We start from the raw sequence: 25,469 nt of genomic DNA on the forward strand, positions 1-25,469 counted from the left end.
AAACTGGGCTCTGATCTGTGATAGATACTCCACAGAACAGCTGGGAAAGGAAAGCAAGTTAAATGTTAATTCCATTTTATATCAGTTTAAAACTGAAATTCACTCTATAATAATTAGAATTCCACAAACGGGAATACAATCTGAAGTTTAGTGTACTGAATTCCATTCTGGAAACCTAAAACTAAATTCAAGTATACCATGGACTGTTTATTTTCTGCTGAGTGAGCACTTTTTTCACAGCACCTATAACATAACAGGTACCCTTGGTGAATGAACAGTAGTAGTAAAATAGTCATCCCTTGGTGTCAGTTTCCTAAGAGATTAAAAAGGAAGATCAACAACTTCCCTCTTAATAGACAAAGATGTTTCAACTATACATTAAAATACCCTAACAGTTGCTGCCATATTTTTTTCATCACCATTCACATAAACATACTCACTGCAGTTTCCCGGGTGCATGTTCCTTCTTGGCAGGGAGGGAAACTTGTGGTCCTGGTGAGGGAGGAGGCGCCGCTGGCTTTGAAGCTGGAGGTGGTGGACCTATATCTTTGGGAATTTCAACATGTTTCCAATCTTCTCCTTCTTCAACCAGCAAACCAATTAGTGACCCTAACCGTATATTTTTAGATCCTTCTTCAACCTGTATTTTAAGAAGAAAATTATTACAGAAATGGAAAGGGTCATGACCTTATGAAGTAGTGTACACCTTTGTTGGATAATTCTTTACTGGTTAGAAAGAGCTTTCAATTAGAGCTAAAATATACTTCCAAGTCACTCTTCCTTCTATCCCCAAGTTCCTTTTTTAATTTCCCTGATATGTGCATAGATAGACAGACAGACACCTTCATTCACAATTCCCCCTCTCCCGTTTACTGCTACCTCCTGAAATAAAAGGAATAAATCTGGAAGCTCTTCTCTTTTTGATTCTTCAAATATATAAAGTGGTCAATATTATATTCCTTTTTATGTCAAACAGTACAAATCCAAAACAGAAGACTGTGGTTACATATCTTAATTATTTGTCTTTCTCAGATAATATCTACACAATGGTTTAGAAGTTTCAAAAGTTCTTAAGGGATTAACTTTCCTAAATTAATCTCATTTACTAAAATTAATTTATAGTAAAACTGTTTCAGTAAACTTAGTCTCTGGAAAAAAATCAATTGTACAATAGATTTGGATTAATCTTTAAATGTATTTTTCATTTTTATATCTAACTCTTCCCTGGATAAGGTCTGCAAAATAAAATAAAATTCTTCATAACTATATCAGAAACAGCGGTGTTTCAGCTAAGCAAATATTTTCTCATAGCTGGTAGCAATTAAAATCACATTTTGTTTCAGCAGCATTAATTTATAAAAGGTTGATTCAATTCTTATTTATTAATTAAAAATAGGGTCCCTAAAGAACCTTCGGATGACAATATTTGATATTCTCAGTACTGGAAGAAATGTCACTCTTAAAATTTTTCTATTATTTCCCTCAATTACTTTAAATGAGGCTCATTACAGATGTAATTTAATGAATAATAGAATTATAGGCTACAGGACTTCAATAATATAGTAATTTTTAAGTAAAAGCATAACTTTGAGATTGGGTTTGACATTTCCAAGAAACATTAATTCTGATGCTTATTATTATGTGCACTATTCTTAAAATAATAAGGCATAAGTTCTACGAGCTAAGAATCTTTCTTCTTTATTTTTTAGATTTATTTATTTATTTATACAAGCACTGGGTACAGTCAGAAGTGCAGGAGGGTGAGAGGATTCACCAGAGCCAGAGTGGGGAACAGAACAGGCCTGCGCGCCATGTGGGACCCTCGCCGGTGGCCGGGGATCGAACCAGCACTGCAGAGGCTGCAGGCAGCTTCGCAGCCCAGCGCTAAACCACTGCGCCACCAGGGGAGGCCCAGCTAAGAATCTTTCTAAGTTTACTAAGTTTACAGAGCCAGAAATAGGATCAATATCCACATACAAAGAACATCAGTAAAACGCAAAGCATTAAAAAAAAAAAGTTGTCCTTTAAAAATATTGATAGGGAAGGACTAGAGTCAAAATAAGGGGGGTGGGGAGTGCAATTGTATGGGGAATATAACCAAAATGAAAATGTATACATTGTGCAAAGATGAAAAAAGATGTAAGAATTATATAAAATAAAATATTTAAATAAAAAAAAACAAGAAACAAAAAAATAAAAATATTGATAGATTTCTAAAATATGAATTGGACTCTAAATGTAATCTGTTTCATTACCACAATAAATCATACAATTGATTTTTATATATATATATATATATATATATATACACTACCAGTTGATACCTACACAAATAAGCAATAAGGAGCATTTAGTATGGTTTCAATTTTTACTATACCTAAATATCAAATAACATTTTCCCATTAAAAAATAGTACCATGAAGCATGAACCCCAAATAATATAGACAGGGCACATGATACATTATCAAACTTGAATGTGTAACAGAAATTGAAAATAAATGTTTATTACAGTCCCATTTAAAGTCATTATAATCACAAGTTTAAGATAATTTCACTGACCTTTTCTATTGCCTTAGTGCAATTCTTTTAGAGATGGGCTAGATTTTTGGTAAACATTTACTTATGTTGTAGTCAACAAACGTTTAAAGCTGGTATAGATTTAGTAACAAGTAAATAAAGTGCTTTCAAAAACTATTTAGAAACCAAATGAGCCTTTGCTACTGCTCCCTCTAAGTTAGCACTGCGGATACAGTGGGTGCCACTATTCTGGAACTCGAAGGCACCTCAAACGCCCAGGTAGTTTCCCAGGCACTTGATTGACTTGCTCCCTCCTACTCTTGTGCCACTGACTTCTTAATATTTAATGGCAGGATACCTTTTTTTTTTTCCAGATAAATATTTTTTTATTTTTTATTTTATATATTTTTTACATCATTTTTCATTTTTGCACAATGGATGCATTTTCATTGTTATATTCCCCATACAATTCCCAACCCCCTTATTTTGACCCTAATCCCTCCCTCTCTCCCCACCATAATGTGACTCTGGTTTATAGTTGCTTGTTGATTTTGACTTTTACTTTATTATAATTATAATAAAATTTAGCCCTGCCAAAGAGCTCACTCATGCTGACATATTGGATCTGCTGTCTGTCATTCAGTGTTAGCCTTCCCTCCCAGTTTCCTATGGACTTCCTGGCTATCTGTACTGGCCCTGCTACTTACTAGAATCTCACCATGACTGTTTCTTCAACTGCAAAATAAAATAAAATAGTAATAGCAGCTATGTCACAGTGTGGTTATGAGAATATAGGAGTTATACACAAGACATCTAGTAACAGCTACATAAATGCAAAAGGTATTATTTTTATTGTGGTAACGATGTTTCCCTCCAAGTTACTGATTTTTAAAACAAAAAATAATACACTCAACATGGATCAAGATGAATTATAGAGGAGTGCCTCTTGGTAAGACTTAGAAATTTAAGCCTAAAGATCATCCTGCATGGAACTGGTGGTACTACTTCGTAAACAGCATCACACGAGACATAGAGATAGTAAGGCCTGTGACAAACTATCTCTCTATAGAAACCATAGAGAGGTAAAATTGCAATCTGAGGCCTTGAGCCCTTTATCAGAGACAGCTCTGAAGGCTGCCATGAATCACCTGGAAGTTAGCTAAGTACAGACCACCTAGCTCATCAGTGGACTCAAGGATTTGGGATGCTTAAGTCAAGATACAAAATACCTACAGCAATATCTCCACACAGAGAAGTTGTCTGAAGGGGTTCATTCCATTAAAGGTGCTGGTAAATAATTCTGCCTTGATGCTGACATTAAAAAAAAATAAAGTAACTAATTATTAAAATATTTTTCTTCATAACAGTTTGAAAGCTGCTAAGTGGGTAGTGAGGGAGCATGCACAGTAGTTAGTGGAGATGAACTGAGTCACACAACTGATGTGGTCTGAAAATTTATGGTTTGGAAATCATGTTTTGAACCACTAATAGCTATAAATTATTTTTATTCTTTAACACATACAGTTTAATTTTCACACACAATGAACTTTGGTTTAAAACGAAGAATTCACAAGAAACACTGAAGCTGAAAACAAGTTAACGACATGCTAAAATGCAGAGGGGATGAAGAAATGGTTAGTCATTGAATAATAGCCTGTCTGGCTTTCAAGTGATGCTCTAGCAGATTTAACTCCATTTAACTCTCCGATGACAGTAAGGGCTACTATTATTCCTATTTATACATGAGAAAACTGAGGCACAGAAAGGTTAAGTAACTTGTTCAGTAGCACAAAGCTAGTACTGAAATAAGCCAGAACTGATATGTGCTTTGACATTAGAGGTAGTATTTAAAATGATCAGTATTTAATACTATGTTTAAAAACAAGTTTCAAAGAAAAGATACAGGGTAGATTACAACTGACTTAGCTTTTAATTCATGGAGAACATAAATTATAATTCATAAATATTATATACAAGTTTAAGTAACAATAATATCCTACACCTGTTTCACTCTCAGAGGTATCCTGTTTGTATGAAAAATTATATGATAACCCTAAATATGTTAGAAGTCAAACTAGATAATCTTCAAGTATGTCATTTTAATGGTCTATCTTATTAATTTATCATCTAAAACACCTGCTGTCCAATTTGCTGGATAATAAATTTTTAAGACTAAATTTATGAACTAAAATGTGTATAATAATTTAAGGTTTTTTGCATAACAATTTAGTAGTGATTAAATGAAAATTTAACAATTCTCCCATTAACTGAACTAAATTGGAAGTAAATTACAAATTATCTATATTCAATAATTATTCTAAGTTCTTGTTCTAATTGCTATACAATATAATCATTTCATACTTAAAACGAATTTAGATGCAAAAACTGTAAGAGTACAAAGAAATGAGTGAAACTGTCAGGGAAGAGGGAATACAGAAATCTCTCACAGAATGTGGAAATAAATCCTTACAATGAGCAAAAGAGTTTATAATTTCTAATCTTTCAAAAATAGGGGCAAACTAAAAATTGAAGGTTTATATTACCACTCGCCTTTTCATAAGCTCAGTTATTTACCTTAATTTTTAAGGTAAATATCTCTTATATGTACTATAAAAGTCATTTTATTATGTGAGCTAATATAAGAATTATTCCACAATAAAAGATAAAGGTGTAACTTGCTAGTTTGGAGTTTGGGATTGGAATAGGGCAAATGATTTAAAACAAAAACAATAACAACCTATAATACCACCATAATAATTTACCCCCATAAAATTATATGCATTGTAACAAGGATATATTCCCAACCCTATTATTTGAAAAGCATGTGGAATAATAATAAAGCCACAAAGCCCTAAAATATACATACAATCTCTTTTTTGGCAAGGAAATAGCTATTTGTGCTCTAAAGCTGCTATCAATCATAACCTCCCAGGACCCTACCTTTTCAGAGCATAAGAAAGGGATGAACAGGCACTCTGGACCTATGACATTGGTAGCAATTTAAAATGCATTATTAAGCAGCTAAGTGGGAAAATGCTATCAATTCTGGAAGACTATCATAGTCAAACAATCCAGAACTAGGGCCAAGAACACAGCTTGCCAAAAGCACACACAATAAAATGTAGCGGGGTTTATTACATATGGTAATTCAAACAATTTTTTTTCAAAGTGCTGCATAAATTAGTCCCACAAACTATTTTTAGTACGAATAGTTATATTTTCCTAATTTGAAAGCACAGAAATTTTAGACTTCCATTCATATTTCCTCTAAGAAAGTATTTTCAACATTTTAACATGGCTGTTAATATCAAATTATAGACGACAAGAAAGTTTGATGAATCAAAGGTCAAAAATAAAATATAAGCGACTAAATAAAGGAGAAGGGATTTTCAAGTTAGAAACACGAAGGAAAAAACTCTGTATAGATCTATATCTAATTAGAGCAAAACATTCCAAAGTGTGGTCTTTGAATAAAATACACAAAGGAAGAATCTTTTAATCTTTATGTAACTATTAACTAGAAGAACTTATTGTCTATATAAGAATCAGGCAGAAGTATTACTTAAGAGCCTATAACCTCAGCTGCCACACCACATTATCTATTATTAAATGTTCTAGAAGTTAAGGAGCATGCTCCATGAGTGCATATACCATGTTACCCAAAGTAATCATGCTTCAAGTATTTTATATTATTTTTTACATAAATTAATATCCCACATAAAACAGCAAAAGTATTACAGAAAATAGAAAACATGGGGCAGAAGGATCACTTCTTCCTCAAGAATGTTCAACATTTTTATAATGTTTTATTCTAATCTTTCTTATATTTGTTTTTCCTAAAGTCCTAGGAGATTGTAATCACTTCCATAGAAATTAAAAGCAATTTTTCCAAAAAATTGTTGAGCTTTTACTAATGTATAAAGAAATCACATTATTTTTCTTGTAAAAAAATTTTAATGGCTACATGTATTCTATATTGTCTTCTATTATTGAAGTAACCACTCTTGCTTTGGTACACATTTTGGTTAAAGTGCTGTGCTAACTTCAGCTTCCAGTAATAATGCTAAAGTATCCAAGTTGTACCTCCAGTTTTAATTAGTTATAAAGCGAATTTTGTCCAGAGTACTCAAAATTACTGGACATATCAAAATTTAGGTCTATAAGGGAGTAATTTTGGTCTTGCTAGCCCTACAATCATATTTTCCATTGAAATGGTCAGGGAACTGAAAATACACCACCAACAGACAAGTCTGTCATTCAATTGTATCCTCATAAGATATTCTATACATATGATTCCTGATAATATATACTTTAAATGATTATAAAAAAATGTCCAAATTGTCAGGATGAGTAAGAATTGGACAGGTAACTAAGTGACAAAACTTTGCACAGGACAGAATTAGAACTGAGCAGACAATCATTTAATACACACCAGCCTGAGCAGTCCTGCATTCAATGAAGACAGGAGTTCTTGTTTTATGTGATGAGAGTAAAACATTTCTTCCTTTTGCTGTTATCATATACAAACATGAATCTCAAAGCTTTAACTTACCGTCTTCTATCATCCCTCAGCCAGAATGCTTCTCATTCTCCACTCGGGAACCCAAAACACTGAGTACTATTTTCATGGTTGAAATAATTCTAAGTTGTCTGATCATTATTATTAGACCTTACCATTAATACATCTTAAACATTTAAAGAATATTATGCAGCAGATAATGCATTATAAACAGAGTAAAAACAAAAGGTAACTTTATTTATTTATTTTTAAAGATTTATTTATTTATTTATGCAAGCACTGGGTACAGTCAGAAACACGGGAGGGTGAGAGAATTCACCAGAGCCAGAGCGGGGAGCAGAGCAGGCAGAAGGACCAAAGTACACTGCTGAAGGGAGCAGCGGGAGGCAGGAGAGGTCTGCGCGCCATGTGGGACCCTCCTCCGCTGGCCGGGGAGCAGCCGGGGATCGAACTGGCGCTGCAGAGGCTGCGGGTAGGTCGCAACCCAGCACTCCACTGCTGCGCCACCGGGGAGGCCCAAAAGGTAACTTTATTTAAAGGCACTTTATATTTAAGAAATCTGCATCCTATTGAAGACAATCAAAATAAAAACTTACCACTATTTTGGCCAAGATGCCATCATCACTTGCATCTAATGTAACCACAGCTTTGTCTGTCTCTATTTCACATAAGGCATCTCCAGCACTCACAGCTTCACCTGCAAAACAAGACTGGGTTTGTTTTGTTTTTTAAAATATGAATATTAGCATAGGAGTTGGTGTGTGACTACAGTGTGATTACATGAATAATAAATCCCAAATTACTCAGTAGCTATTTCTGAGCTGTGAAATTATTAGTAATTCTCACCATATTTGTGTATTTCTTTATAAGAATATATGGATGCTTTGTTGTATTTTCCAACAACTCTATAGTTGACATACATTTGTTATAATAAAAAAGTGATCACAAAACAAATATTAAAAATATACTGCATTTTAGAGATGATAGCAAGGAATGCATATCTTCAAACAAATTAATTCTAGGTCCCACACACTCCTTCCTTTTAAAATATATTTTGACTGTTATTCCTTAAGACAGAAGTTTTACAATAAGAGCACTTCTGGGTTAACATCTTATAAGTCAAGTTCAGAAATCATATTAGCACCACAGAGTACAAATGAATAAAACATATTAAGCAAAAAGAGAGAAAAACACAACGAGGTCAAATTAGAAACGTTCTGGCATAACAAAATTTAATGGAACGTCAAAAACATTGAGCAGGACTGGACTTCCTGGTTTCCAGACCTAGAAGCAGGCTGGGTAGAAGACAAGTACAGTGGTTTCCTTTAGAGTAAAAGGACCTTCAGTGACTTGCTGAAAACAGGGCTCCTCAATCAGATTCACTACTTGAAGCTAAGGCTGGTAAAATGGGGAATCAAAATCTGTTGGCTAGGAATATAGCTTTAATCAGAATAGTGTGTCTAGGAATGTAGGGAAGAAAAACACTGTCTCAATACTAGGAACCCAGTCAAGTCCCCTCTCATTCCATTACTATATCTGTTCTATGTCCAATATCAATAGTAAAATCCCAAGATGAGAGTAGGGGAAGGAGGAGGAGAGTGAGCAGGAAGATATCAAAACAAAAACTAAAATCTTCCATGCAAAAGTAAATGGCAGGGCCTCCCCGGTGGCACAGCAGTTGAGCGCTGGGTTGCGAAGCTGCCCGCGGCCTCTGCGGTGCCGGTTCGATCCCAGGCTGCTCCCTGGCCACCGGAGGAGGGTCCCACGTGGCGCACAGACCTCTCCTGCCACCCGCTGCTCCCCTCAGCAGTGTACTTCGGTCCTTCTGCCTGCTCTGCTCCCCGCTCTGGCTCTGGTGAATTCTCTCACCCTCCCGCACTTCTGACTGTACCCAGTGCATGTATAAACAAAACAAACAAACAAACAAATAAATAAATAAAACATGCCCTATTAAAAAAAAAAAAAGTAAATGGCAAAAGCTCCAAGACATAAAGAAATATAATGCTAAGAAAGAAAATCACATAATCAACAATTACAATGGAAATTCACTTAAGATGAAATTTTCTTAGTGCAACCTGCCAAAAACTTTAAAATCAATATCTTGAGGATGTTCAGAATTATCAATGAAAGTAAAAGATCTAACACAAGAATAAAGGATTTCAAATAATGCATAGAAATAAAATATCAGGTAGAAAGGAAAAAAACTAAAAGAAATCTTGGAAATGAAAAAGAGTCACAGAAATAAAAAGAAACACTCAACAATCTAGACATGGTGAAAAAGTGAATAAGTAAATCAAAGATAGCATTAAGAAACAAGCTGGAGCTTAATATAAGTAGTCAAAAAGAAATAAAAATAGAAAAGAGCAGTTGAAAGACAAAGACTGATACTGCAACACTTGTCTAAGGGAGTTCCAAGAAAAGAGAATGTAGGGAATTATGGAGAAGCCAATAAAAGAGGTAATGGCTGAAAATTTCCCAGAACTGAAAAGAGAGATGTACCCTCAATGCAGTTCTATATGAGTTTAAAATAATGGTTCTCTATGGTGTGTTGACTAGGACGGCAGAGTAAGTCTTGTCGCTTGCTGAAAATATTCTACAATCTTGATCTGGGTGGTGGTAACCTGGTCATATATATGTAAAAATTAATTAGGCTTAGATTTCATGCCAGTTATGTCTTGCTTAAAATATTAAACAGAAAAAAATATTAGACTGCCAAATACAAATCCACACTAAACAGACTGTGGAGAAACCATATACTTACTATCAACAATAAAAATGCAATCTTAAGTACTATCAGAGAGGAAAAAAAACAGATTACATCCATGGAATGACAGACTAAGAGGATAGGTCTCAGCAGCTGTAACAGAGGTCAGAAGACAATGGAATAACATCTTCAAAAAGCTGAGAAAATATAATTATCTAGAATTTAATATACAACCAAACCATCATTCAAGAAAGAAGGAAAAGTATACTTTAGACATACAAAAGTGAAGAAAAATTCCTACCTATTGATGAGTCTTGACAAAATACAGTTCATCAAGAAGAAAAAGGGAGAGCTACATGAAATAAGTTATCAGGGAAACTGATAAGATGCTGTTGATCATTTAAAAAACAATTTCTGAGGGTTAAAAAAGTAAGATGGATAAGGAAATATTTAGGTAATAGTTAAAGCACACTAGGACCACTGAATACAGATCGGTAGGAAAAAGCTGAATAACTCTAGACTTTATTGGTAACATTCAATTAAATATGTATCAAAAAATTTAATGGTGTACATAAAAAAATAAATATAGTCTATAATATTTGAAAAAGGAGAAGAAAATAAAAAACAAAACTATCATCTAATTTAAGGTGAACACATAAAAAGTGAAAAGAATAAAAATGGAAAACACATAAAAATGCTAAAAATAAGTCCAAATGAATGTAACTACAATAACTACAAATGTATTAAAACCACCTATTAAAAGTAGAGGTTTTCAAAATAAATACAAAAAGATTAAATCTAGGTAAATGTGGCTTACAAGAGGTAAGTCTAAAACAAAAACAGTAAAAATACAATGATAGAAAACCTGTAACATGTAATTACACACACGCACATACCAAAAATAGCTGGCTTAGCATTATTAATAGAAGAACTTACTATTAAGGTAACAAATATGATATGAAAGTTTACTATAGCAAAATTCATTGCATATTAAGATGTTCACATGGATGGTTATATTTTATCATCAGTTACAATAGTTCAAAACCAGCAATTGAAATTATTTAAAAAAAAATAAACGTACTTGTTAGATGTTATTTTGTGGACACCTAAAAGGTGTCTGGCCTAACTTCAAAGACATTTTTCTACTCAACAAGTAGTCATTAAAAATGTATTAGTGCGCTGAGTACAGGGCAGTGGGGAGAGGGGCAGGCGGATGGAAGATTTCTGACCTGAAGAAGCTTGTTTATTGGAAATTACAGCAGGTTAGGTGAGGTCAGGATGCCTTGGGAACATTCAGGAGGAGCATCTCATTTAATATTTTGGAAGGTAAAAGAAGGCTACGTAGGAAAAAATGTTGTAACTAATCTGAGGCTCCAAAGATGAGAAAATAAGGACACGGGCAGTGATCCAGGCAGAAGGCACCACTACTCCAAATCCTGGAGGCAAAAGGGAACATGGACGTTTGGAGGAACTAAAGGGTACATGAGACGAGTGAGAGATTAGACTGGTGAGGTAAGCAAGACCAGACCAAAAAGCCCTTGTAGGTCGTACAGAGAAAGTTCTGGGGCCACATAATATAACCTTATATACTTCTTGATATGACAGATGTTTTAATAGGAATGAATTGTATTTTAAGAGGAGAAAAAAATCATGCCCTTATGTTTCTTCTGGTAGGCGAGGCAGCGGGGATTAGAGAAACAACTGTACTAGGCAACAGGCAATCTAGCAATTAAACCCTGCTACTAGCCACCTAGAAAGAAAAGTCTGGCCATAGGTAAACAGAGTCAAATCGTGTTTTATCACTTGTACTCCCCTATATTCAAATGCCAAACATCCTTTAAGAATCATCCACAAATTTGATGATTTTGTTCCTGTTCCTGAATTCTGTAGCCATTATAATTCTAAGTCATTCACAATTTGCATTGTAAAATGTTATACTGTTACTATTGACTACATCTGTAAAAACTGGGTTTTCCTCACTTTCCTCGCTTATAAACTTCTTTACAACAGGAACAGGAAACCACATGTTTTATATTTCACTTCCTTCCCCAGGATTCTGACTAGTGCCTCACACATGATTCTGAGATTAAAAGACTTTCAGGAAAAAATTAGAACAATTTCACAAATCTTCATTTCCTCATGAGGTATACATAAACCCATCCCTTTTATTTCCATCATTATAACATCTGATCTGTAGTATGCTTTAACATTCAAAATGCTAAGCAGTAAGACATCTATTCATGTAACATAGACATGTATGTTAGCAATATGAGAATGCGGAGAGATGAAATCAAAAGAAATACAAAGAAGGCTCTATCCACTATATGATGAACATTCCACAAGAACCACAGCAAAGTTTAAAATACCTTATCACTATATAATTTATCATGAAACTAGGGTTCTATGTATCTATCTATCATCAAAATACAACGTAAATGCCAAAAGACAATTTTGAGACTAAATAATGAATCATGAAAATTCCAAATAAACTAGTCTATGTCTGATCAACAATTAGACACCATGATATATAAAGGAGCTGTTTCAATTCAGACATAGGTTGGAGTATAAAGATCTAAGACCTACTAGTAATCATGACCAAGTTATTTAATCTACTTGATTCTCAGAAAGGTTTTAGATGTGTAGCTATAAATATTTAAAAAAAAAAAAATCAAGGCCCTGAGAAAATACTAGGTTAACTTTCACATACATTTTCAGAACACTACGCATCTTTAGACAAAAATATTAGGCATGTTACTGACAATTCTAACTCCCTACTCCATATTCCGTGGTTTTCAAACAATCACTTCATATACATTAGTGATAGGACACTTAAGCACTGCCTATCAACACAACAATGAGGCAGAGCTCACAGTCTAGAGAAGAAGACTGAGCAGCCAGGAGAGCATCACGGACGGTGTGAAGTAACAGACGACTCCTCAGCTGCCACGCGGATGGCTGGCTGGTTAGAGAAGGAGATGGCAGCCTTGCAGTATTCCTGCACCATCTCCTCTTGGTGGTGCCGTGTCAGCAGCCGAGGTGGAGCGGGCTCGGAGCGAGAGTGCGGGCCCCAGGAGGAGCCAGAGCAGAGGCCCGCCCGGGGGCCGCTCCCCAGCACCGAAGCCAGCATCATCATCATCCTGGTCCTTTGTCCAGACGGGCAGCTGTCAGAGCTGAGGACTGGCGTATACAGAGACTTCCCTTTCTCTTTTTAAATTCTGGGTATGAAGTATAGTCTTGATTAAAAGTAGTTAATAGTGATATTGGTTATGAACTAAACACACCCTGTGGATTCCACAAAATAATTCTGTTCTGCCCAAAATTATGAACAGACGTCTTGATTTGAAAAGGGCATAGGTGGTAGTAGTGGGGGAAAACTGGTTTTAAATCTGTGAACATTAAAGTGTTACAATGAAGTGAACATTTGTTGGGTTATATTGAACCATGACAACTATGAGAAGAGACAAAAATAATTCAATTGTTTACTCACCAATTCTGTACTAGCTGCCCCAATGCATGAATGACAATACGTAAGACACTGTGGTAAAAAAATAAAATAGGACAGACCTACTTCAAGAAGTTCCTAATCTGACTGAAAAAGAACAGGCATTGCCAATCCCATCAAATTAGTGTGCACAATAGTATAAAATACAATAGTCTCTGGTTAATATTTATCAATTCTTTACTTCACCACTAAAATCAGAATACTGTTTGTGTGGCCCAAGGCCCCAGGCAACCTGGCTCCTTGACCACAGTGGGCCCTGCCTGTGAGGGCTGAAGGCACCATGCAGTACTTGGAAAAGGAGCCCAATAGGCTGGCCCTGACATCCTTCTGACCTCTTACATGTTATTGTGTCATCCATTTCAAGGGCCTGGTGGGCATGAAGATAGCGGCTATTATTTTGGACAATACAGACACAGAACCTTTCTATCACCATAGAAAGCTCTATTAAATAGTACTGTAATCTGTAATTCCACTCACCAACTCTAAGATTCTTACATAATAAAAAAGCAGAACGATGGAATGCTATTTTGCAATAAAAGGAATGAACTGCTGATAGATGCTCCAACAAGGACAAACCTCAAAACAATGCTAACTTAAAGAAACCAGTCACAAAACCCACATATTATATGATTCTATTCACATCAGAGTCCAGAAAAGGCAGTTTTTGAGATAGAAAGCAGATTAGGCTCATCCAGGGCTATAGATAAGGAAGAAAGCGACCAGAGATTTTTTGGAATGACAAGCAGTGGAAACTCGGATGGTAGTCACGGCTGCAAAATTCTGTAGTCACTAATAATCAATGAGTTGTGCATTTAATGATGAATGCCAAAATAGGCAAAATACACTTCAATAAGCTGGTGCATAGTTTTTTTTTTTTTTTGAAAAGATTTATTTATTTTTATGCAAGAGCTGGGGTACAGGCCAGAGGTGCACAAGGGTGAGAAGATTCACCAGAGACAGAGTGGGGAGCAAAACAGGCAGATTGACTGAAATACACTGCTGAGGGGAGCAGCGGGCAAGTCGGGAGAGGCCTGCTGAGCCATGTGGCAATCTCCCTGGCTGGCCAGGAATGGAACCAGTGCTGCAGAGGCTGCAGACAGCTTCACAGTGTGGTACTCAACCTGCTACGCCACTGGGGAGGCCCTGTTGAATAGCTGTATACTGAAAAAATACTAAAGTTATTTGTGAAAAATGTTTCCAAAATTTTTCCTTTTAGCACCACAAATACGTATACAAAAGTCCCAGAAATAAGAAAAACCAAAGCCTCTTCCACAGTAGAAGACAGAGACCCCTACAATTCTCAAGTTGTACCTGGTTATAACACTTCAATAATAAACTCCTTCAAACAGTCTTACATCACAATTTTATATGCTGTTAGCTACAATCTACGACTTACACAAAAACTATTTGAAATACTCAAATTCCAAATCACATGGCAGAAGGAATGTCCACATAAAATGGCAGTACCTGAGGGTTAACACCAAGTATATCAGCCGCTCACAATGTTGGGGGAGCCCATGCTGTGTAGGCCACAGACACAAATTATCGTGAAAACAACTCCAATCCTCTTAATATGTGAAGGTTTAAAGAGTCATTGTTCTAAAAACAGTGACCATACATTAATAAAGATCTCAAGACAAAAATTTAAAAAACATAGCCAGTGAGAGGAAAAAGTATATAAAATGTATTGTGTCAGAATATAAATATTTTAATACAGAATAACTGAAACCTACTTAGTAGAAATGTAACAAGTATCAAACACACTTAGACAGCTACAGTTATACCATGTGTATAAGTTAATGATTTTATACTCAAAGGCTCACAACTAAATCACAAAGGTGATAAACTTAAACCACTGAATTATTGAGAACCAAGGATTAAGATTGTTCTCAATTACTTACACTGTATTGGTAATCACACACTTTTCAGTTAGCAAAACAAATAATTTTAAGAGTAACCTTCAGGGGAATAAGCTCCAGGAGTTTAAAATACACCCTGGCTTGTCCCATATGAAAATTGCACCTTGTAATCAAAAAGATAAAAAGAGCAGAATGATGAGACCATATGTCTTTCCTAGCTCTTTATCATACTCTCCATCTACTAATGGACATGAATAACTTATTGGATCTCCTGTAAGCTAGGAATTTGAGAGATAAATGTGATCCAGAGAATTCTCTTATCTACTTACCTATCAGTTCTTAAAGTGTGAAGAAATTTAATCTTTTTATAATAACCCTACTAAACGACTGTTCTGTGTCTGAATCATTATTTAATGATGCCAACACTCTGTTATATCAAATATAGAAATTGCCAAAGCTCTATAATTCATCAGGTAAAAAGAAACCTAAAAATAGACTCCAATTGATTACATTATTTATGAAGGTGAAACTTTTTTAGCTACGGGTAATTATTTTAATAGATGGCAGCAGCCACATAGAGCCAATTGCTCCAAGTGCTTGCTAATGAAGCACTGGCTCTTTCATTTATGTGGCATATGTGCTTCTCATATTCTAGAAAATTCACTCCCATTTTTTCCCCCCAAATATTATCTCTTACCCATTTTCTTTTCTCCTGGAATTCCTCCTACTGGTTACTGGATAATTCTCATTATACTTTTCATGTCTCAACTTCTTTTACATATTCTCTATTGCTTCATTTCTCTGAGCTGTGAGCAAGCTAAACTTTCAAGTTGGTCTTCAGTTTATACATTTACCAATCTAATCATATTATAAATCAAGCTTGAAATTTTTGCTTTTTAATTTTAGAGACAATATTTTTCATTCCTAGTTCTATTTCTCCTCAAATCTGCCTTTTTTAAAATAGTGCTTTTTTTCATATTTCAACTTCTCTTACATGTTAAGTCATTTCAGAAATACATTTTTATGTACCTAGTAGTTCCAGTTAACTGAAGTTCTTGGCAGTCTAGTCATGCTTTGTCATGCCTTTTGACTTTTGCTCCTAGGAGTACTTCCATGGGTGGAATTAAATTTGGGATCATGAACTCCTGATAAGTGGGACTTTATCTGGGAATCTTGTGTGGCCTGGATTAAAGACTATTAATCCCAATGCTTAATGAGGACAGGCCTTGAGAGCAAATTTTTAAGGGACTAGGCATTCCTATTCCCTTAGATTCCAAGTCAAACAAATAAATTGGCCTGTTATCAAATGGAATTAAGTTTCATTCATAGGCTGACAACTTTCAAATTTCTATCACTAAGCAAGACTTCACTCTAGAACGCCTATATCCAACTGATCTATTGAACACTTTCCTTTGACTGTCTAATAAGCATCTCAAACTTCACCACATCTAAAACTGAACTTAATCTTTCATTGCCTTTCCTCCCTCCCACCACAAAAGTCCCCACTCCCTATCACAGCTAGTCCAGTCTTCTAACTGTAATCCAGTGGGGCATGTGCAGCTTCAACTGTCACTGACCACTCTGAAGGCTCATAACATTTGGTCATTTTGCTTTCTTGACTTAAAGTTCAACTTACATTTAAAAGATTTACACTAAAATTGTATATCCAGTAGGGAGCCCCATGTGCTTAGATGGTCATATTGACCTCAAGTCATCAGGATTGACTTGAGCAGACCAAGGGACCCACTTAAATGACCTCTAGTTAGCTCTTGCTACCAGGATGCTTTAAGTCTGTTCTAATCAGTGCAATGCTATTAACATGGTTCAAGACAGCACACAGAAACCACCTCTAACCACCTGTATTTAACAGTCATGAATGTGGATATATCTTGGCTTTCAGATAACAATCATCACATGCTAATTAACTACAGTCTAGTTTTCTTAGTGGGGTATTCTTCTGAGTTTTGCTATGTCTCCCTTCTCTGTTATAAGTAGTATGGTAACTAGAACAGACCCAGCAGCACTCTAAGTGGGTGAATAGTACACGTATTGGCAGTAAAAACCAAAGCAAGCCAATCAAAAGCAAGAAATGTAACAGGGATCTAAGAAGGCACTGTGGATGAGATGCTGTTTGAACTGGTTCTTATAGAACAAACCCCATTTAGAAACCCTACTAGGAAGCAAAAGTAAGTAACACTTCCAACCAGGTGTGATATCTAGCACATCGTAGTCATTTAGATAACCTCCTTGTGCTTTACCTCTCACTTACTGGCCCAACAGATAGTCTGGAGCTCCTGCTATGAGACCTATTCTATTATCTATCCCATTGCCTTTGCTGATCTCCCTCAAAGTATGGGAACTTCTCCCAAATTCCCAAGCTTATTTGATTAGGGTTCTTAAGTAAATACTTGCAGTCATCTTCCTGACCTCCTTACTTACCACCACTGGCAAAAGCAATGCATGAATGACTATCTCCTGGAATCACAGCACAACTTTGCAATACTCTGAATTCTTTCCCATTGCCTAAACTCCATCAATGCTATTTTACAAGCACTATACTGGACTACTCAATACCAGCATATGCCTGGATGACATCTGTGCCCACTCAGTCACAAATGGACAAGTTCTTGCCAGTGCTAGTCTCTGAACTCAGACAAGTCCTCCCAGGTCATAACTTTCCTTCTCAATTTGCTCTTCTCTCCTCTCTTTCCATTTTTAACACTTGGGTCACCATTTCTCAAACCAAAGCATATTACCGTATGTGAGGAATGCATCTGGTCACCTCTAAGTTCTATAAATCTGTCTAACAATTTTGGTTAAGTACTGGAGTCATCCTCTTTCCTCCACAAAAGTTTAATATGTTGCAGAATGAGTAAAACATAGGAAAGGTTGCTGGAAGCTGTATAGCAGTCAATACCCAGGAGAGTTTACCACCACAGTTGGCAATGCCCAGAAAAAGGAAAAAAGGGAAAAGAAATCAGCTGCCAGAAATGAATTGTTACTTCGTCCTTCTGCACTATGAGCATTGCAGCATACTTACCTATTCATATCCTGGCAAAGTGGTTGCTATAAACAATGGATTAATACAGCTTTACAGGTAGTTTTGTAGATAATATTCTCTTAGTGAAAACAAGATTCAAATTCCCCTGGATCGCACAAAAAGCGGAGGAAAGGCATTGTCTCACTTCAAATTTTGTCCCAAAGATTACAGCGTACAACTTTTAAAATTGTATGTCTTTATAAAAATTACAAACATATACAAAAGTTGTGAGGAAAGTTAACGAAATTACATGTACCTTTCACCCAACTTACACAACTGTCACCTGATTCATAGTCTTGTCTCATCTATACTCTGTCTTATCTTCTTATCTACCAACAGTTATTGTGAAGTTAATCCCACATGCACTATGTCATATGTCAATATTTCAACTCATACCTCTCATAGCTAGGATTCATTAAACCTCTAAAATGATAAATTCCTTGATATCATTAAATATACCATTTTCAAAGATCTTTTTTTATTTGCTTGAATCATAATAAGGTCCACACATTTGATCTCTTCAATTTCATTTAAACTAGAGGTTACTCTCCTTCCTCCTTTTCATCCCTAAAATTCATGTTAAAAAACGGGCCTGTAGAATTCCCCATACCCTACAGTCTGGGTTTACCAGTATATACTGCATGGCATCACTGAACACTATCCTTTCCCCTGTATTTCCTGAAAAATGGTAGTTATAGCTACAGTTTTGATCATATTCAGTTCAAGTTTCTAGCAAGACAGCTTCACAGCTGTTGCAGTGTCCTAACATCAGGAAGCATTTCTGAATTTCTCTTTCTTGTAGTATTAGCAACCATAAATGATCACTAGTAATAGCCATTATTTTATTAGAGATTGCAAAATGATTATACAGTGACATTCTCTCCAATTTTGAGAGTTGAGATATGCCAATAATGAGAAATTTCTTCTCATAAATGTACTTATATGGTTTCATTCTTGTACATTAAGTGTACAGTATACAGTGTATTTGTAATTTATCTTTTGTATAGTACAAACAATGAATCTAATTTTGTCTTACTTCATTATACACTAAATACCCACATGCAACTGTGCTTACAAGCTCATTTTCTATTCAGTTCTATTTGTCTTTTTACACACCACTACCACAGTTATTTATAGCAGCTTAAAAGTGTGTTTCAATTATCTAGTAGGGCTATAATCCTGCTCAACTGCTCTTCTTTCAAGAGCTTTCCTTATTATTCCTACTTATTTGTTCTTTCCAATGAAATTTATAATCAACTTGCCTAGAACCAGGAAATACACACACACAGAGAATCACAAAGTCATAAGTTAATTTAAGTAGACTGACAGATTTATAATGTTGAAACTAAGAGCTAAGTATACAGACTAAAAGTTGGAAAAAAAGCTTTAAAATATTTTTCTATTTTCTGTTTAATGAAATGCTGAATCCAGGAAATGTTAGCTATATTACATGGGAAAATTTTATTTAAACAAGCTCAGATTAACTGCAGAGGAAGATAATTTATTTCATTGATATAATATTTATCATGTAGTACAAAAGTAACAAGGTGATCGATTAACACAAGGCATTAGTAGTATGCTTGCTCACCTTCCTTTTTCAGCCATTTCACGATGTTTCCTACTTCCATTGTAGGAGAAAGCGATGGCATCAGTATCTTAATAGGATCAGCTGAAATTGAAAAGTGGAATGATTAGCTCACAAAAAAAATAATGTATCTCATAGGTAATGGATTAAAATGTTCAAGTAGATTAATATCAAATTCAAGGAAGAAAATATTCCAATGTCTAACAGACTCTGAACTGGTCAGTAAAATTCTGACTTTTTAAAAAGAAAACTCTTTATTGGAATACTTTTAACTTCTTTTTTCATCATTCCTCAGTCCTCTATGCATATTTCCAAGCTAAGTCTTGCCAGATTGAAAAAATAAAGTTGACATGTTCCTTCTCCCTCCTCTTTGGTCACTTCAAGGTATTACTTAAAAGTTAAATGACCGGGGCCTCCCCGGTGGCGCAGCGGTTGAGTGCTGGGTTGCGAAGCTGCCGGCGACCTCTGCGGCGCCGGTTCGATCCCTGGCTGCTCCCCGGCCACCGGAGGAGGGTCCCACATGGTGTGCAGACCTCTCCTGCCGCCCGCTGCTCCCCTCAGCAGTGTACTTCGGTCCTTCTGCCTGCTCTGCTCCCCGCTCTGGTGAATTCTCTCACCCTCCCGCGCTTCTGACTGTACCCAGTGCATGTATAAAACAAAACAAACAAACAAAACAAAACAAATAAATAAATAAAAAAACATGCCTCTATTAAAAAAAAAAAAAAAGTTAAATGACCAAAGAAAAAGACAAAGAAGAAACAAGGTTCTAAAAACACTTAAAATAATCAAGGGTAGACTTACAACAGAAAAATCAACATTAGGCATTAAGAAATGAGTTGTGTTTTTACGTTCCTCTAATATTAGACTATGCAATATTCAAAGGTTCTTTCAGGTGTATAATGGCAAGTTTGTCTTTTCAATGATGATGAAGCAGATGAACCTAGTGGTCCAATTAATCTCAGATTGTGCCGCATACCATAATCCCACTGGGGATGCAAAAAGGTACCCTTTTTGGGGACCTCTCAAACTAGGGTTACCTCTCAGATATCAAAGAGGTAAATATGCTACACTCTTATTTGTCCAGATGTGCTTTCCAACAGTCATCCACTACCCAAGACCAGATGCACAGATCAGCACACAGCTGTTAGATGACAATTTATACAAAGTTTATATAAAATAGCTAACAGCAAGCGTCAGCACTAGCAGTAGCCATGGAAACAAACTGCACTCCCTGAAATCCTCCATTGAGCCTATTCTAGCTTCAGATTTTTCAACTCTCTGACCCCAGAAAGCAAAGCATCATAGCATATTAACATATCACAAGTGCAGAAAAGAGGACTTTTTCTTTTTTTTTTTACCATATCTGGAGCTAATAAAAGTAGCTTACTATCCCCTACATTATGTTATATGACTATCAACTCTGTCATATTTTTACATGACTTGTTGAAGAAAACAAAAACATTTATGAAAGTGTGTATAGACAGCTCAAATCTCAGCATTTAATTTTTTAAGCTCATAGACACAAATTGGGTTAATAGCAAACAACTGACCTTCTAATAGTACTGTAAGAGGCAAGCCTCTTTTTGTAAAGTATAACTTAAATGTTTCAATAGGCTACTTCCATCAAAAAATTCAAGCCTGGCATTGTGAGATGGAATATTTCATAATTATAAACATAATAAATATATATAAAATAGAGTTTCACTTCAAGGATATGAAATAAACGAACCTCAGTGATTTTATGGCCAGATTCCAATTTATGACAAATACTAAATTGATTCTCTCAAAACAAAATCTCTTCTATATTTTTATACCTTTGTTCTAGTTGCCAAGATATAACTCATATTTATTTTATGATTCTATCTCCTATTATCATCTCTCACCTCTAAGACCCTCACATTTCCATTATCCATGACATTGAGGACTGTATTATGAAATTTTTGCATTTATTATTATTTTCCAAATTATATCAAGAACCTCAAAAATTCATATTTTTAAAAATAAAAAGAACATAATCATTCCTCATATAGCTACCCTTCATGGATGAATTGAAATTGCTTCTCTGAATAATGACAATAAAATATAAAAAAATTTGTAATAGATCACTACCCTTACTCTGAAGTGAAGGAGACAAAAACCAAAGACAGACATTTTAGATGTCTCCATTACTCAGTACTACATCTTGATTGATTACACTGCTTACTATGGAAAGTAAAATGTGTAATGTATTTTCTGATTAATCTAACCAATCTATCCTTGGCCTCTCAAGCTACAGAAGCATTTCAAAATAGAAGCATTAATTTATTAATCATGGTTGATATTTCATTCTAGTATATCTTCCTTTGACCGGAATATTATGTACATCTTTTTCCAAATTATTTTCCAGTGGAAAAGTAATTAAACAGAACATCAGCTTTGAGTGACAGAGCTGCAGAAATTAAATTTGCCCTTCATGGCTGCTGTCAATTCTATTGAGATAACCGTGGGCTTTTCTAGACTTCTTGGAATTTTAACCTATACTTAATCTTGCTTTATTTCATTTGAAATTAAATATAGCTTCCCTTTCCAATGCAGTACCTCTCTCCTGTCAAATTGAGGTGGCTTTGAAATATATGCCAATTATATTTTCTATTTAAAAAATCGGCACAACTATGGATAAGAATAAAGGAAATGTGTTCTTTTCCCTCACTTATCATACAGGTTATTTCAATTAGCACACGCACACGCGCGCACACACACACACACACAGCCCAATGCAAATTTAATTAAATTAACCTTTTTGTAATCATTTTAGTGTCCTATTCCTTTATAATCAAGCCAAGAAAGTATATCTAATGACTTACAAAGTCATGGTATGTACATTAGTTGATATTTAGACATACGGAATTTAAAAGCCGTTTCATAAATCGTGGCAATCCTTGATTTTTTTTTTTTTGGGGGGGCCTCAATAGAATAACACACTAGATTAATTCTTTTGTTCTTTAGGATTCTGCAGCTTTTCCTGCCTTATCGGGATCTATTGATCATTTTTTGGCAGTTTCTCAAAACAATGCCTACATTTCTTCAAATGTGCTTTTCCAGACTTTCTATATTTCTATAGCATAACTGTTTTTAACATCAAATATGACACATTAATCTAGTTTCTTATTCCCTAAAGTACTGCTTTTATCCTAAAAACAAAACACACTTCAGCAAGATTACGTCAACGCTTTAAACTGATGATATATACATCGATTGTAAAGTCTCTAGATTTAAAAAAAATTAAAAAGGATTAATACAAACAAACTCTTAAAATCCAAATGCAGAACAAACTGCTTTTTGGCACTATGAAACAGAGCTAAGTTCCATTACTGTGACTAAAGTAATGAAGGAAATCCAGCAGTTTACCTATGGTACAGTTTGAATTTCATGCTCTAGTCCATTTAGACAACTGTGATCCAAATATAAAAATTGCAAAATGAACACAAACAAATGAAGATGTACCCAGAATGTCATTAGTGTGGCTCACTGCTTCTGCATTAATTTGTGTCTTCTCTAACAGGGAGAGAAGCTGCTTATAGAATCACCTCTCTTTTCAATACAAGAACTTACAAAAGGAAATTGCACTTCTAAAATTTTAGTTCAAATAAAACAATTCTGCCACCTGCAGATGAGATGAAATAAAGCAGCATGAAATCCAGATAATTTTAAAATCAACACCAGGACACTATGGCTTGAATAAAGGCATTTTAAGCAATGTTTTCTTTTTTTAAGTGCACGTTTATTATAAAAGTCTTTATTTAAAAAATTATTTTGTTACGGTATTGGCATAAGAACAGATTGAAAATTGGCAACAAAATGCATGCAGAACAGTTTGTGTGAAAAAGGCATTTACAGGTCTTAGCATGGTAACAGTCATAAAAGGTACCTCCATAAACAGTATTTCAGGCACAATCCAATTTCTACCTGCCTAGCTTGTGTACCCACCAAGACAGAAATGATAAACTCCACAATGGTAATAGTAGTTAACTCTAGTTGATGATATGTTTTCCAGTTTTTTGTATAATTCACATTTTAATAATTTTCTATGATAAATTTATCCCATTCCATTCCCTCCCCAAAGCCTACCTAACACTAATTAAAAAATGTACGTTTGTTATTTCAGACAGAAACTCACAAAGACAGGAAGAAAAGGGACAATGAGACACAGTTTTGAAAGCAGAAAATTAAAGTTAAATAATAATTGACCAAAGAGACTCAAGAAAGCTGAATTCTAAGCCAGAAGTATGAAAGCTTGTTACACCACATAGAGATTTTCCTTAAGGCCTGGAGCTGGCAGAACTGAGGACTTGTGGAACTAGGAAGGGTAGAGATGGGTGAAAGCTACTAGAAACACAATTAGTCACCAGGATCACCTCCCTCCTTCCACCCTCATTCAGCAGAAGACTAAAGGTGGTTTCTCCTGAAGAGAGAAAATGACTGGACCTATGGGGAGGAGGGACAACCTAAATACTCAGAGATATATAGAAAATAAAAAAAGGTTAATTGAGATGTGACTGACAATACAGAAAATTGTGCTGAGAAGTTGTTAGATAGTATGAGTTGAATCAGCTATAGTTTCAGGGCAAACTAAAGAAAATTTAAAGAGTTAACAATGCCAGAAAAAAAGCAAAAAGTAGAAAGCTATCACTCAAGATATAGGATGATATATGACAATCTTGTGTGCACAAGGTTTAATGAATGTGAATAAATATGAATATGAATGTAAGCAAAAATTGCAAAATAACTACACTAGGAGGAAGGGGGTATATGAGATAGGAAAATAGAAACGGGCATAAGCCAGAGCATAAGCCAGAGCATAAGCCAGAAGAAAATTAAGAGACAAAACATGTGGCTTCTAAAGAAGAAGACAAACTAGTCAAGTAGGGTAAATCGGGCGAAGATCCACTGAAGGCTATAGACCTTCATGCATGTATTACTTTGTTAAACATTTATTTAACAAAATATTTACCATTTTTAAGACTTAAGAAGCTAAAACACCACGATGATTTGGAGACTTCATGCTGCAGTCAAGCTACCTTGGTTCAAATTACAGATCCACTACTTATAAGTTACTAAATCATTCTATGCCTCAGTTGCTGCTTTTATAAAATACAGTTTTCTAAGCACTAAATAAGATGACACATGTAAAATCTTTTATGGTGCCTGGCAAGAGTAAGTCTCAAAGGGGTTAGCTATTCAGTACTGGTAGGCAACATGGAAAGGGTAAAGGCCATGAAAAAACCTGAGCAAGAAAGAGAAATTACCATCAACAAAAGGAAAACAAAAAGAATCTGAAATTGCTTGCAGTTCCACATACACAGCTAATGTTCAATCTACAATTTACCCCCCCCATGCATATGCTTTGAGATGGTCAAAACAATAAACATCATTAAAAAAAAAAAAACTAACTAAAACAATGGGATTGTAAGTACAAAGTGATGATGTCACCTGACCATCAATTGTCACCTGTTCTCATTTACACAGATCCTTTGACCTAAGAGATTGAGATCTTTCTAAATGTCTGGCCTTCATTAGAAAGAAATGGAAGGGTTTGAATCAGGGGGTGAGCATTTCTGGAGGATCATTACAAGGCATAGGAATGAACCAGAGAAGGAGGAAGACAATGAGACCTGCTTGTTCATTTATTCAGCTAATGTCTATTTCAGCACCTACAGGTGCTAGTTAGGTATTCGTCTAGGGGCTGGAGATAGCAAAAATGAGT

At 35.2% G+C, this 25,469-nt stretch overlaps 1 protein-coding gene across 2 annotated transcripts in view; it reads right to left on the bottom strand.

Annotated features, from left to right (window-relative positions):
• PDHX (pyruvate dehydrogenase complex component X) overlaps window positions 1-25,469 on the bottom strand; it is a gene marked incomplete at both ends in the record, with an annotated part of 52,417 nt that overhangs the window by 22,034 nt on the left and 4,914 nt on the right. The window contains 3 exons of one of the 2 annotated variants that reach the window (XM_084245249.1): window positions 441-640; window positions 7,633-7,733; window positions 19,730-19,810. In XM_084245249.1, the coding sequence (XP_084101375.1) occupies window positions 441-640; window positions 7,633-7,733; window positions 19,730-19,810 (382 nt within the window). The remainder of the gene's footprint in view (window positions 1-440; window positions 641-7,632; window positions 7,734-19,729; window positions 19,811-25,469) is intronic. The other variant, XM_084245250.1, reaches the window with a different exon arrangement.

Source organism: Talpa europaea (assembly GCF_964194135.1).
Source record: "Talpa europaea genome assembly, chromosome: 1".
NCBI lineage: Eukaryota > Metazoa > Chordata > Mammalia > Eulipotyphla > Talpidae > Talpa > Talpa europaea.